The sequence below is a fragment of the Canis lupus genome, chromosome 22 (genome assembly GCF_048164855.1).
Source record: "Canis lupus baileyi chromosome 22, mCanLup2.hap1, whole genome shotgun sequence".
NCBI classification, from domain to species: Eukaryota; Metazoa; Chordata; class Mammalia; order Carnivora; family Canidae; genus Canis; species Canis lupus.
In genome coordinates this window covers 5,680,420-5,696,387 of record NC_132859.1, presented here as the reverse complement: position 1 = coordinate 5,696,387, position 15,968 = coordinate 5,680,420, and the positions used below count along the sequence as shown (strand labels likewise).

General features: G+C 39.0%; 1 protein-coding gene across 50 annotated transcripts in view; it reads left to right on the top strand.

Annotated features, from left to right (window-relative positions):
• Positions 1–15,968, top strand: part of MBNL1 (muscleblind like splicing regulator 1) — a 203,457-nt gene that overhangs the window by 148,302 nt on the left and 39,187 nt on the right. For 28 of the 50 annotated variants that reach the window (XR_012014704.1, XM_072792257.1, XM_072792253.1 and 25 more), the window contains one exon: positions 13,849–14,019. Coding sequence is in view for 48 of the 50 variants with exons in the window: in XM_072792253.1 (XP_072648354.1) it covers positions 13,849–14,019 (171 nt within the window). In the remaining 2 variants the exon portion in view is untranslated. Of the gene's footprint in view, positions 1–1,859; positions 1,908–13,848; positions 14,020–15,094; positions 15,206–15,968 lie in introns of those variants that run through there. The other 22 variants (XR_012014702.1, XM_072792236.1, XM_072792234.1 and 19 more) reach the window with 3 other exon arrangements.

Genomic DNA, 15,968 nt, shown 5'->3' with positions numbered 1-15,968 from the left:
GCTGAAGGAAGTAGAGAAAGCTTGTCCTTTCAAGCTTGTCCCCAGAAGTGGGACCGAGTAACCGGAAGCAGGGTTTCTGAGGTTCCAGGGGTGTAACGGACATGCTAGGAATGTCCATTTACTGAGTACCAGACCATCATAACTGAGGCCCTTGTGTACATTCTTTCCTCTAATACTTACATCCTCCCTAGGATGGTATTCCTATCTTCATTTTTATAGAAGAGGAAGTTGAAATGTAGTGAGGTTGAATAATTAACCCAAAATCTCACTACTAATAAATGCCGAAGTTGGCATTTGAACAAACAACTCTGTGATTCCAGCTCATGCGATGTTAACCATTGAGCTGGGGCTCAGTTGCTTTTTTTATGTCAAGTCCTGGGACATTTCCTGTGAGAAGCTCTCTAAGGCCTGTATGTGAGAAGCTTACAAGCTAAGGACACAGATAAATCCAACAAGTGGCCATGTTTCTTATATGGGTGGGTGGAGGGGAGCAAAGTACAAAGATGAGGTTGGGTATCTCTGGTAAGAAGTTACCTAAAGAAGGAGCCAATGGGGAGGAGACTAGGGAAGAAGGGAAATAGAGTTGACGAAGAAAAAAAAAAATGGGACCATAGCATGTGAGTTGAGAGGGGCCCTGGAGGGGATACAGAAGGAATGCTTGAAAATGTTGTTGGACAGAGCATCTTGTATCCTGAAAGACAGATGGACTCATTCACTTGGCAAATAGTTGTTGGGCTTATTGGGTTGGCCCAGCTGGTGGGCACGAGGTTGAGACACGACACCGCCTTCTGGAAGCAGTGGGCACAGGAAGGAGGTGTACAAACAATGCACAGTGAAGCCACGTGAGTCCGTTAGCAGAGAGGCAGGTCCTAAGTGCCAGCGAAGGCAAACCAGCTACTGCTCCCGGCGCCCACTTGCATTAGCCAGAGGTGGAGGCGAAAATCCATGCCTCGGTTGCTTTACTCGCTCCCTGCACCCAGGCCTGGTGTTTAGCAGATGGGGCCTCCAGCCTAAATGCTGTTGATACGATAGCAAGAGAAAAACATCATGTGACAGCAGCCTGTGCTTTTCCCCTCTTACGTTCCCAAAATTCCGGCTTATTAAAAAACAGTGTTGCCATGGCTGATGTTCTTGGGAGGCCCACCACCTCCATACTCCTCATCTTAATTAAATAAGCACTTAAAGTGGAATCCGCTCCGCAGCCCCTGATTGCCTTCTAGAACAAGGCAACCTTGTGATGATGCAGCTTTTTCGAGTGCCTGTGTTTAAGTGATGACTTCAGTACCCTTCCGCCTCCACGAGTCTCCTTATAGATGTTGGTGAGAGTTCCAGGATTCACGCGCACCCAGTCGTACTTGTTTGTTTATTGTGCCCATGCATCTTTCTCAAAAAGCGACCGGAGGATACTCAAACCATGAGCTCTTGCTCAAAATTCTTTCTCAAAATTCCCATTTTCTTCCCACTGATCACTTTTAAGTCCCTTGCGTTGTGTCGTCTCTGTAGAGACTTGGGGCCCTGCCTTTAAAAAGCCGGTGGAAGCCTCTAGGGTGGGGGTGGGGGTGGGGGGAGAGAAGGATACCGGCTCAGGCTCAGATAGCCTTGGTTGTGATACTGCTTTTTTTTTTTCTCCTTCTAGAGTTTTTTTTTTTTTTTTCCTTCCCCCACCCTCACTGCCTGTGCTGCTGCAGTCAGCATCCAATCGAGATGTGTTCTGGGCTCAGGAGCCAATTGTCTTCCTCCTCACTGCAGCCTGAAGTCTGTGCACAATTTTAGCAAATTGTCATGGGGATGCGGGGGGGGGGGGGGGGGGGAGGGTGCTTTCCCTGCAGGAACAGAGCCAGTGTCATTGAGCACATTTTGTTCAAGTACAAAGTTGATCTGTCTGAAGGAGACAGTGGTCAGCCGTGGTAAGGACCTTTGTCACCTCACCTTTTCTTCGTGCTCTGTCATTGTTGTTTATGTGAAGAAGTAGCGTTTAATCACTGGTCTCGAGATGAGACCTGTGGGGCCAGCCAGCGACAACATTTGTGTGCAGTGAGGGAATCCCAGAGGTTTTACAGAGGAGTCCGAGTGAAAAATCGGGGGGTAAAAAAAGGTGTTTGCTACTTGGCAAAGATGATGATGTGTCTGAAAGATTAGAGAGCAGTGTAGTGTAATAATTTCGGCACATAATTGACAAAATTTTGGACATCCGGTACAGTTGGGAAAATGACCTGAGCACTAATTCAATGCACAGTAGACAGTATCCCAACTAGTGGACTTGGATGAAAGATTTACAGTGAAAAGTATTGAAATAGGACTTTGAAAATATTGCATATTATTATTCTTTAAAGTTTATCATAACTGATAATAAATCTTATTTTAGGTATGTAAAAATTTATAAGTAGGTGTATCTAGAAGGTACAAACATAGCAAATGCCTCATATAAATGCAAGGTAATAGTGTTATTAATCTTGAGCTGACTTCAGAGATGTTTTACCTCTTTGATTTTCTTTGAGTTTTTTATTGCTGAATAAAAGACTTGCCCCTTAAAACCTGCCATCCTCTCTATATCACTAACTTATAGTTTTCATTTTATATACATACATTAAGAATTTATATAGAAAGGATATATATACACACATTTATGTAAATATGTATTATATATACATACATTTAAATATATACTTATATATTCATATATAAAGAATATATGTATTCTTTTTTCTATATAAAGTCACCTTTTCTGCATATCCAGTATCCTTTGGCGTGTCCATTTGTATCCATTTGTAATATATCCAAATCACAGAGGCCAGTCAGGGGAATGCACAGATAATCTAAGAACCTCTTGCCTTGCTAGATGTCTTGTTGCAACAGGTGGTGGGAAGCAAAATTTTAACCTGTTTGGTGTTCATTTATTTTCTAACATTGACCCTATAGTATAAGTCCTGCCGAAGGGAAAAAAACATGAATAGCAGATAAACTGAAACTTATAAGAGAATCTAATGTTATTCATTATACTTTGGAAATACCGTGTGGATTAGGCTTCTCCAGAATCACTTGTTTATGTCGTGAAACATCTTCTTCTTTGTAGAACTCAATGGAGATAGAGGCATTCATTTGGTTCTGACCTATTCTGGGTAGAATCATCTATGTTTTAGTGTAATGATTAGAGAAACATACGTACATATGTACTTGAGTATCTAAAAGTGAACATCAGTGCGAATGCATCTCCAGCGTAGTGGGGAAGAGTGTCAACTGTGTAGCTAGACTGCCTTGGCTTGATTATATGCCTTTGGAGAAGCACCCTCCTCCCCACATCCTTACCATCTCCTCCCCACATACGTTTGGGGAGATATTTAAAGATGGAGAGCTTTTGTGTGGCCAATGCTAGGACTGGAAAGGACTGCTTAAACAAGTCTTTCAGGAGATCATTAAGGAAAAAATCCTATGCAGTTGACTTAGAACATTCACCTTCTTTTTACCCTCCGGAAATCCTTAGAAATATAATAGATATGGTCATGTTGTAATCCATCTATAATGATACGATGATGAATTGGGTACTATTTCTAAAACATTTTGTATTTCTCAATTGAAAGGCATGTGCTACAAATAGAGCACTAAATTTTATTACGTAAATGCTAGGGTTTTTAATTATTAGCCAAGATTGAAGAGTGTCTCATTTGGATGCCATAAAACTTCACAAGTGTTTCTTGCTACCAACAGTTTAGAAGTCTGACAGTTGCTCTACCGAAAAAATAATGAAGCAATTGAAAAAAATAATAGAAACATAGTGACCTGGCATTTCCAATTTTATGGTGCCATAAAAAAGCAGCCAAGAAATGTTGGACTGTTTAATGATGCTGGCACCTACCAAATGTCACTGGGCTTTCACAAGGTCATGGAGACTCTGGTTTGACTCAGGGATGTTGGCCAGACCCATGTTGGGAACACAGGAAGACGGTGGAAGAGGGACAGACAGTAGGTGCCAGTTAAACCCTTCCCTGCACTTCACACAGTAGGCTACACGCTTGTGTGGGATTCTGCGGGGTAGAGGCGAGGCCATGGCTGTCACAAAAAGGTGAGCCTGTTCCTTCATACAGCATCCCACCACCGACATTTCTTAACATAGGATCCTTGTGGGCCCTCAACCGAAGAGGCCAACTGTCTTCAGATGACTGTCAGCTACAATTGTGTGCTCATATTGCTGTTGCCATCACCGTTGTACGTATATGGGATCTCTCACAGACAAAAGCTGCTGGAGAAAGAAGGGAATGGTATTTTTGTACCAAGAATGTGTGTGATTTGTTGCCTTTTCTCCTTTTTCCACCTCTTCAGGCTCTCATGCATTACATAATACTTCTCTAGATGTGTAGAGTTTCAGTTATGCCATTTTCAGGATGATTAATGGGAGTTGTGCAATTAAAGCTCCTAAGTTCTCTGGGAAAAAAGTCATAGTATCCCGATGTTTGAGTTAGAGTGCGTTGAGTTTGCGTCAGCATTGAGGATATTTTGGGATATTGTAAATGTCACTATTGGTTTTAATGTCCAAGAATCTTCATCACCGCACTTAGGAATGTTCTATGAAGTAGTGCCTAGAACAGCCTTGGAGTACGAGCTAGAAACGTCTAACCTAAAATTGCCGGGTTGAGATCATGTTAGACTTTGATGAGAGAACATTTAACCCAAGTGAAACAGACTCCGTTACCTTCTTTCAGGCCATGGCAAGATTACAAATTTGAACTCAGCACATCGTGTGTATGCACCTGGGTTTGTAGTTTTCTTCCTTTTCCTGGCAGTCTCAATCATTGTCAAGCCACAGTGTATGTGTGAACATGAACTTTTTATGGGATCAAGAAACGGAAAAATCTAAATTGGCCTTCTCTTGTGTTTCCTTTGAAAATATTTTGTATCTGGGCTAAAATGATTTTTAAAAACTGAGACTATTTCAATTAAAATACATTCATAAATTTCTGCTTTTTTCCTCTCACTGATAGGAGAAAAATTTCCCAGCTCTTGGGTTTGACCTGAGCTCCAAGCATTTGGCCTCATGTTGTTTGGATGAACATAGAGTAGTCTCCACCTGGAAAGTTAAGCTTTAGATATCGATTAGTGTTACTCTATTTACCTTATGTTAAGTTTAGAAGACTGGAAGTTAAATGCCTAGCAAAATAAAAGGAGAATTGGCTCCTATCTTCAGGTTCTTTGAGAATGCATGTGATCTTGGTGTTACCTGCAAGTCCAATGAGGAAAGTAAAACAGGAAAAGTAGTGTTGGGTGTAAAGAATATCTTCTTACCTTTCCACATGATAAAATTCTGAAATAGGTACAGTGTGCAAAAACAGCAAGGACAATAGAAATCCCATTTTGTTATGAGTTAAAGAGCTATAATACTTGAGGATTAAAAGGACATAGAAAAATTACTGTTAACATGTGAATATTATAGGGACGCCTGGGTGGCTCAGTGGTTGAGCATCTGCCTTTGGGCTCAGGTTGTGACCTTGGGGTCCTGGGATCGAGTTCTGTATCGGGCCACCCAAAGGGACCTTGGGTCTCTCTCTGCCTTTGTCTCTGCCTCTCTCTTTGAGTCTCTCATGAATAAATAAACTCTTTTAAAAAAATATGTGAATATTACATATTTACTACATACAATACTATACAACTTAAATAGAGTAAATATATGGTACTGGCTTATTAAGAATGTAGATACTATGTATCTTTACAATAGAATATAGTACACTGTTTACAACACACAGCAAAACAAAACAATAACTTAAAATCAGTAAAATCTCCACAGAGATTTTCCAAGAAAAGAAATGAAAATACCTGTTCAGCTACATTAGGGATTTATACCAAATGATAGTCCAGTGTTCCTTTGCGTTTTATTCTATGGCTTTCTAAAAGTCCTTATGTGTTTTTCGAAATAAAACATGAAATGTAAATTTTAGGTTTTATATTCTAGGTTTCTTAAATTTGCAACAAGAGCAGAATCTAAGTTTGTAATACATATGCTGCTCTTAGAAATAGGTACATAGTTGGGGTGAATATATATGTGTGTGTGTGTATGTGTTTGTCTTTTTATTTTTTTTTTATTTTTTTTTTTAGAATAACATCTTTATTTTATTTTTAATTTATTTATGATAGGCACACAGTGAGAGAGAGAGAGGCAGAGACACAGGCAGAGGGAGAAGCAGGCTCCATGCACCGGGAGCCCGATGTGGGATTCGATCCCGGGTCTCCGGGATCGCGCCCTGGGCCAAAGGCAGACGCCAAACCGCTGCGCCACCCAGGGATCCCCGTGTTTGTCTTTTTAGTAGAAGTCTTAGCATTTATTCATTAAAGCATACAGGAAATCCATGTATTCCAAATAATCCTACAAGTAATAGATTCTCTGTGTCCTGAATCTAACTAGAATTGGTGCAATTTGTCCATCTCCTTGTGGTTCTCTAGATACATCTAAGGATGGTGCTAACTATTCAGGGAAGCTGGGTGTTCTAGAGTTCTATCCATTTAGACTAACGGCAAAAGCCATCACCCCCCCACAACCAGTAACCTTTAGAGCCCTTGTGTCTACCCTCTTAACCCTATCCTTTAGCTTCTTTGATCATTATCAGCATTTTGTTTTTCACTGTCCACTGACAAAATTTCTTCTTTTCTGATAGTTCTAATTCCAAAGAGAAGGCTTTTGTTTTCCTTATTTATGTTTAGATTAGGGTTGCATCATCTCCCAACAAAAGTTTACATCTTTAGAGAGCTGCCTCCATTGAAAATAGGCTTTATATTCATCCAGTGAAAACAGAAGATGAACAGACAAAATGAATGTTCTTTTCCCTCCACCTCTTAGCCTTTACTTCTCATGCAAGGAACGGCCTTAATCCAATTTCAAGTGTGTATACCTACATACATGTGTGTATACATTTGCATATGACTAAACACAAAATTATGCAAGGATCCACCAGCATTTCAGGTGGTGGTCCGAAGTCGTTCGTTATTTTTCTGGGTTCTCTGGCTACTTAATTTACCTTTCTCAGTAGCTTCTGTTTCAAAGTAGGGAGTATACGTCTCACATGTAGTTATCCTGAAAGAACCTTTCTGTAGGGAAGTGAGACCAAGAAAATGTTGTGACTCTTAAAGTCAGCATATCCAGTGTTCTAGTTAATGGGTGAATGGAGCTATTAATATATTTTTGGAACTTATTTACTTTTTTTTTTATATACTACCATCTTTGTTTTAATTTCACATAAGAAATAAACATTGAAACTCACATATTCGGACCTTGAAACTTTTTAGAAGCTACAGCTATTAGAATGTGGCAAAATTAGAAGGAATAACTAACTGGTCAACTGCCCACCTTCTTTGAGTCAGGTTTTATAGGACAAAGCTTATTATCTTAAGTTTGAGGAAATTGTCAGACATTTAAATGTGAGTATGGAAATATTTAAAGTTAATTACAAATAACTTTGGGTTGGCAGTTTTTAGTTGTGTACCCCTTTTATGCACTGAATGTTTGTGTCCCCCCCTCCCTACAATTCTTATGTTGAAGCCCTGTTTTCTGTGTGGCTGTATATGAAGATGGGGCTTCTAAGGAAATAATTCAGGTTAAAGTCTCAAGAGTGAGACCTTAATCTGATAGGATTAATGTCCTTCTAAGAGACATTAGAACAAACCTTCTCTCCTCGTGCACGCACCAAGAAAGGCTGTATGAGGGGTAGCAAGAGGGTAGCTGTCTGCAAGCCAGAAAACACTCTTACCAGAAACTGTGAGAAAATAAATTCCTGTTGTTTAAAACACTCAGTCTGTGGTATTTTGTTGTGGCTGCCAAAGCAGGCTAAGAAGCCCCCATTAAATTCCATGAGGTATAAAGCAGTGGTTGACTCCCAACTGGAGATGATTTTGCCTCCCCCTCGCCCCAAATATGGTATTTGGCAATATCTAGAGACAACTTTCACTGTCATAACTGAGGACAGGAGTGCTTCAGGCATCTAGCAAGCCAGGCATGCTGCTAAATATCCTACAGTGCACAGAACAGCTCCACAACAAAACCTGTACGGCCCAAATGTCAATAGTGCCGAGGCTGAGAAAGCTTGAGCTTCCTCTTATAAGGTGCTTCTGTTCTTGTAAGCTGGAGCAAGTCCTTCATGGAAACAAGCAGCCTGTAAGAAAACATACACTTAAAAGCAACTAAATCCTGTGTGTTAGGTGCAATAAACTATTTTCAATATTTGCAAGCCAATAAACTAATTTCTAGAGTTAATCAAACTCATATCCACCTAAACGAAAACAAAATGGGAGTGTATATGCATGTGCAAGCATGTTTGCGTGCATATAATTTTTTCTAAAAGTTAATCGTGTTTTAAACTGCCTTAAATTTCCTACCACTAGATGCCAGTAATTTTTAAATAAATATTATATATGTAAATTTATTCACCTTGTATCAGAATCGATAATTACAAATTAGCATGGTAGAGCCATAAGAAATATTTTTGGAAATGCACGGAATGATATTTTTTGACTGCCAGTTTTTTTTCCCCCTTTGGCAAAATTTTTCTGAGATACTTGTATCATCTCAGCTGGAAAAAAAAAAAGAAAAAGTAGTAAGAATTTTCAATAGGAAGCTACCAAATTCCTTTGCCAGAGTTTCTGGCCAATATCTGAGCAATGAATATCTCCAAAAAGTGCTTCAAAAACATTTGTGTATCTCAATTGCCCCAAAGGAAATACTGGTTTTATTTTAACAATTGAAATAAATGGGTGCAGTTGAAACAGTTTTTCCTGAAAACCAGTATTTCCAGTGAAAGTTGGAAAAGATTGATGAGTATAAGCTGGTACCCTTATAATTTTTTCGTTACCCTTTATTTCCAGAGTCTACCCAGATGTGACCCAATAATTTTAATTCTATCACTTAGTTACTATTTGGCAGCTTAATGTCTTTTTACATTCTTTTTTTAAAAAGATTTTATTTATTTGAGAGAGAGAGAGAGAGAGACCGAGCATGAGAAGGGCAGAAGGAGAGGGAGAAGCAGATTCCTCAGCGGAGCTGGGAGCCCCATGTCAGGCTTTCTCCCAGGATCATGACCTGAGCTGAAGGCAGCTGCTTAACCTACTGAGCCCCTCAGGTGCCCAGGTGTCTTTTTACATTCTGATCTCATAAATCACCATATGCCTTTTATTTTAGGTAGATGAATTATAGTTAAAAATGAGAGGTTAGTTTCTCTAGTTTTCAAACAGAATTTTGATTTTTTATTGAGTTTCACCAATATCTAAGATGTTTCATTTTTTATTGTTAGCTAGTTCTTAAATATTAAAAATAGCTAAAAGACCGTTTTCTCATATCTCTAAATTGCCAAGTAGTTCTATTCAGTTTTATCTTTACAATTTATATCCCATTATACATCATATGGTGTATATACATCATATAGTGTACATACATACTCATCATTTTTAAGTATGTACTATATATGCATCTATTATTAATTACTTAGGAGTGCACCGTATTGGGGCATGCGGGTGCCTCAGTTGCTTAAGTGTCTGCCTTAGGCTCAGGTCTTAATCTCACAGTCCTGGGATCTAGCCTCTCATCGGGCTCCCTGCCCAGTGGGGAGTCTGCTTTTCCCTCTCCCTCTGCCCTTCCCCTCTGCTCGTTCTCTCCTTCTCTCTCAAATAAATAAATAAAATTTTAAAATAAAAATTTAAAAAGTGCTCTTTATTAAACTACAATGTTCAAAAATTAACCAGGTGCTTATTTTGAAGCTCACATAGTTAATCCAAACATACATTCTCCTTTGTTACAATCACAAACTTGTGCCCATTTCAAAAGCTAATGAGAAAAATCCTTAAATTCACAGTTGAATAGTTTATAACTTCAGAAATTAAAGTCTTGATGAGTTGATCTCTTGAGTGACCGTTATCGGTCTCATATAGGTTTTTAGGACTACCAGGGGAACATTTTGACTTTTTTGGAAAGATTACTTTTAATGTAAAGCTGTAGAAAAATTACTGGAGAAAAATGAACTTAATCTGAATTGATACTGCACTGAACTTCCTCCATTCCCTTAAAATACATAGTATGTATATTACAATGATGTCTTTGAAATCTGTGTTCAAGTTAACCTCTAAACAGCCTCTTTGGCATCAAAGGTATTTATGGTACAGACTCTGGTTAGTTGGGCAGCTCACTGACAGTAAATGTCAGTGCCATCAACAAAAACAAACCACAGCAACATAACACTATAAGAAATGTGTTAGAATGGCATCTTCTGTAGTGGATGTGGCCAATACAGAATGATGATTAAGGGCCAAGCTTACATTGTTGATGATTGACATGCGTTGTCACTGGGTTTTGCTATTTGCATTATTTTTAGTACTTTTAACAGATACAGTGCTAAATTGGGCAACTGTTGTTGCTATTAGCTTGAGACCTTAAGGAAAGAAAGAAAAATAACAACATAGATTAACAGCCTGTTCTTTTAGGAACCCTACCCTGTATGAAGTTGGCCCTCTAGCTTGCTCAAGCCGGACACATCACCAGTGAGATCAATGGTATTGTTGCCAGTCTACAGAAAGTTACGGCCACTCAGAGAATTTAACTCCCATAGGATCACACAACAAGTAAATAACAAAGCTGCTATTCTGTTCTTTGGACCAAGCTGTGTCGGATAAAATGTACAAATTACATGGCCATAGGTTGAACGGCATGGAGCAATCAAAATGGAACAGAAACTACTTTATATTTACATTTTAGCATTAATCCTAGCAGCCCAATTTAGTGTATCTTGAAGCGAAATCTCAGGATGATTTAGGATATAGTTCCTCTATATAGATTTGCATATGCGAGCGCTAGATAGTGACCAGATTTCTGTTCTTAGGTTTTTAGAATGTGTTGTCACTGGATAGATACTGGGATGCCAAACACATTGAATCTCTACACAAATCTTGTTTCTTCCCTGATGCAACTTCTAAACCTTCTGTTACCTCTTCTCCTTTTATCGGGTGTTCGGTTACTGGCCTCAGAATAAAAGCATCAGTTAGTACAACTCAGAAGCAAAGTTTGGTATTAGAGTTAGTGCTCATTCTATTATTCTCCTTGTGTCCAGAGTAGAGTTAGAGTGGAATTCATCTTTAAGGATTTTTTAGGAGGTGTCCATTGATTTTGCAAGCGCGTATTGAGGGGTGGTCCTGGGAACTCAAAGGTGGGATGAACTTCGAGAGATACCAGCGGCGTGTTCACCTTACCTCTTAAAGAAGGTGCATTGCTGGTGATTTGCCCCAGGGTTTTCAGGCAGTCCTCTAGAAGAGGATGTTTATTCTAACTTTTTCTTGACCTTTTTATTTGTCAAACCACAATTATTCAGCAGCATAGTCAGCACTAAACACGTTTTGAACTCCCTGGGAAGCTGAGTTTATCTAACATCAATTGCAGAGGCTACTCTAGTTTTTTTGTCCCCCCCCCCCCACACACACATATCAATGAAAAATTTACATGTATTTGCAGAATTGTGTTTTATAGTCTTTTTTTTTTTTTTTTGCTATTTCAGAATAATCTGGAATACTTTTGAAATGTAGATCCCTGGGCCCCCCAGATCTGTCACCACAAACTGTATGGAAGAGGCCTGCTCGTCTGCCAACTTTTTCACTAAATATCCTTAGGAACGTAGCTTTTTGAAGGTGCAGTTTCAGTGCGATCACATCAAGCCGTGCATAGAAAGGTAGCATATGTAAGAAATGTAGTAGAATGGCATCGTTCCTGAATGAGTGCGGTAAATACCAAACAGAGACCAAAGGTCTGAGCTTCATATTAAAAGGTTTGACAGGATCTGACACAGAATCTATAGAAGGCGCCTGTGATTTGTCTCCATTATTTCAATCTGAGCTGCGTTCACGTTCACGGGGAGGAGGGCCTGGGTGGTTTGTGTTAAGGGAGGCAGTCGCGTGAATAGCTCAGGAAGATCAGTGTTGGTGTTGGCCAGGCCTAGTTCAGGGCCCGGAGCTGTCTCTGTGCGATTGTTGGAGCTAGAGAAGCTGATCTGGGTGTATTGACAGTACCTGGATTCTCAGGGGGGTAAGCCTTGCTTCTCTTCACTTAAACAGATCCAGTGTTAGTAAGAGATACGATGTGGAGATACTGAGATCCAGAATTTCTCTTAGAGCCAAGTTGTTCTTTGTCCTGAGAAAGGCGGTTTTCTCTAAGACATCTCAACTGGATAGTCCTGAAATCAGACCATGTGGTTTATCCTTGAGCTTATTTATGTTGGCCAGCCGCGCTCTGTGGTTTCTCTTGTGACTCCTAGTGTTGTTTTTCTGTAAAAGTTATTTTTCATCCAGACGCTTTCAAGCTAATAACATGCTCATGACCTCCCCAGATAGCAAGCAGGGTTTCATTCGGAGTAAGTCATAGATAGATAAGTGGTACTTTGTGAGCATATCAATAGGCATCACTAAGGATACTATAAAAGTTCCCCTCATGCCAATACTTTGTTTTTCTTTTGTTGGATATACGATCAAAGTGGTGGTGGGGGTTGGCAGTAGCAGCTCCTGACCTTTACCTTGCTCACAGAATGACACTCAGTGCCAGGGGCATGACGTAAACATTATCTTCTCTGATCTTCATGATAAACATATGGTGTAGCTTACATAGCAATTTTGAAATGGATAAAAGGCCTGAGACTTAAAGAAGTGAGTTTTTTAATGCAGCTCATGATGCTGATGGGAGACCTAGGCCTCTACCCCAGGCCTTGAAGCCTGTCAGTTCCTTGATATCGGTGACTGTCTTTTGCCACCTTCTGACTTGAAGTATTAGAAGTGATGCTCTATTACATAAAGCTTGCTAAAATGAAAGAAAGGCGCTAGCCTATGACATTATCCCTTTGCAGAAACTTATTCCTAAAAACCTGAAACAAAACAAGCCAGAAATAGATCTTTCAAGTTAGGATTGTGACAAGAATTTTTTTTTTTTTTTTTAATCATGAACATAAGCATGCTGAGTCAGTTTACAGTATAAGGTCAAATTATGGCAAATGGATTTTTCTTAGAAAAATCAAAGAAAGCTCAGGAAGGTGGTTGATGGCTTCAATGGAATCTTCCTTTGACCCTCCCAAACAGTTCTGATTAGATGTATTGGGGAAAGAAGTTGTCAAGGTAATAACTGATGAGACCTGTTACTGTACAGACTTGAGAACATAGTGAAATAATATGGAAACAGTGGGATGATGATAGTATTGAAATAATATGAAATAAATCCCTAATACAATATTTCATATTACAGACTTTAATATATATTTTCGACGAAAAGAACCATCCCAAAAGGAAGGGTATATTCACATTTCTTATTTTATGCTAACTTACTTTGTTTCTCCATGTTACACTAAAAATCTTTTGGAGGGTAAATATGTCTATTTCCTATTTTATAGCTGTTGGGTCATATCCTCCAAGTTCATTTCCTTGGAACTCTGTACAAGTAAAAATAGGTGCTACAACTTCGTGATTCTCTTGGGTTCAGTAAAGTTAACCAGAAGATTTGGAAGGAGCTAGTATCCTTTATTTCATAGTCTTTATTTTAATATTACCCTGCCTGTTGGTAGATTTTTAAACTTGGCCCTAGGAGTATTAGTGCTACTATAAAAACAAGGGAACTTCTTTAAGCTTTTAAGACTTTTTCAAATGTCTTAATACCTCATTTTGATAATGCATTTGGGTGAAATCATTACTTAATTCTAAATGTATTATAAATGGATATGGATAAGGCTGTGCATTAGAAACCCATGGTAGATCCAAGGGGTAGGTTTGCAGCGCACTTCTTTTTGAGGATTTGCTGGTCTAATCTTTTTTAAATGGTATTCTCTGCTTTGTTTTTTTTTTTTTTTTTTTTTTTAGGGTCGTTGCTCCAGGGAGAACTGCAAATATCTTCATCCACCCCCACACTTAAAAACGCAATTGGAGATAAATGGGCGCAATAACTTGATTCAGCAGAAGAACATGGCCATGTTGGCCCAGCAAATGCAACTAGCCAATGCCATGATGCCCGGTGCCCCATTACAACCCGTGGTAAGCACATACTCGTTCTTCATTCATTACGTTTGTAATTCCAAGTGCTCAGTTTCAGCGTGAAAGTAATGATTGCACTGGATTAAATGAACATAGGTAACAGTATCAGGTATCTAGCATTTTCTAGCAAAATTACCAAGCAAGCTCGGAAAGGTTTTCACACTGTGAAGTTACTCATCTTCTTGCTAAATCATGTGGAAATTTATATGAGGGCGTGTGTTCCCCCTAAAATTCTCTTCACATTAAATCCTATGATTTGCAGGCGTTAAAACTCGTCAACAGAGTCCATGTGCATTTTCAGACTCCCTTTAATGGTAATAATTAAAATTGCAAAATTTGGCATAGAGCATCTTTAATTTTGAGAAAAATGTTCCCTTTCCTCTTTTCTTGAAGAGAATCCGTTTGCATCACTTCCCTGATTGAAAAGGAGCCTTTTTATTCTTTCAAACTCAACCTGAAATTACTCTGCAGTTACAGATGCTACCAAAATTCTGACAGTGGCGAATCAATATCATGCCCTTGGACATCTCCTTAAAAGATCACTAACTAATCAGGAGGGGCAAAAACTCTCAGGGTTTTTAAGCAAAGAGCTAAATAATTTAAACCGTAGGTGGTCATACTGACCTAATGTTTACCGAGCACTGTGTATGAGTAACTTTTGATTCTGAGCTTGCTTGCTTGCTTGCTTGTTTGTTTATTTATTTATTTATTTATTTATTTATTTATTTATTTATTTGGGCTTTGGGGGAGTGTGTATGATAAATGACTTCAATAACCTTTACATTTGTTCATAAAATTGAAAGACGATATCATAAGCAATTTTAGATTACAAAATGTGTTCCGATGTTAATTGTGATACTATAATTCTGTATTTAAATGCATGTTAAAATTTGCAGTGATCAGAATATATCTGGCAGTTATTTATGTCACTAACTTATATGCAATATTGTGGGGTTATGGGAATGGGAAGACCCACAGTTTTCTTATATGCTAACTGTAGCATGTGTGCTAACTGATTTTTTTTTCCTGATACATTTTAACCCCTGAACTCAATGTAATTGTTATTCTCTCTTAGAACTTAATGCACCAATCATTCCAAAAAAGAGGGGGGGATTGCATTTCGAGGTGGGAGGGATCTCCATATCACATCGGCAGTGATACCAATTGTCAGTACTGTACAGTTGAGGTGAGAGAATGTTATAATTCTGTGTCTGTTTTAACCTGATCTATATTTTTTTAACCGTTATCGGGGGCTCAGTTAAAAATATGATATCTTGCATTTATTTTCGTGGCATCTGCTAATATTATATCTGCATTGGGATAGCGTGAAGATTTCCATTTGGGTAAAAAAAAAAAAAAAAAAAAAAAAAGTTTATAATCATTCTCCGTAGCATAAGATCTAGGACATGAGGTCTCTTTTACAGCTGGCCTTGTCACACAGTTTCGGAGATCTGATAAATCTTTGGGGTGGCTACTCCGTTAGCTGGTATAAGGATCTCTCCTTGATGTGAGATACTTTGTTCCACTTAAACATTTAAGGCCGGGCTCTATCTCCCTTCTCAGTGACTGGCAGGTGGAATTCCCACGCTGCCAAAAACAGTGCTGGTCACGGCTTTGAGCTCCTCACTGCAAAGTCTCGGCGCATCTCCTGAGCTAGTCCTTGAGCTTTACTCAGGGCCATGCCAGTCTCATCGTATGGGTGACCCTGGGACGGGCTGTCAACAGTGTTTATGCTCATGCCTATAAAAACACAGTAACACATATGTGGTGCTTTCGAAGTCATGAAATCACAATTTCTGAAACCATCAGACAAATCACATTTTCTGGTGCTTTTGTGGGAAAATTCGCTGCTTTGACAAAAACATTTATTTTTATTAGTTGTGAGCACATTCAGGCTTTATGCTAATTTCCCCTGGTATGACTAGATTTGAATGCAGAATTACCCTTCT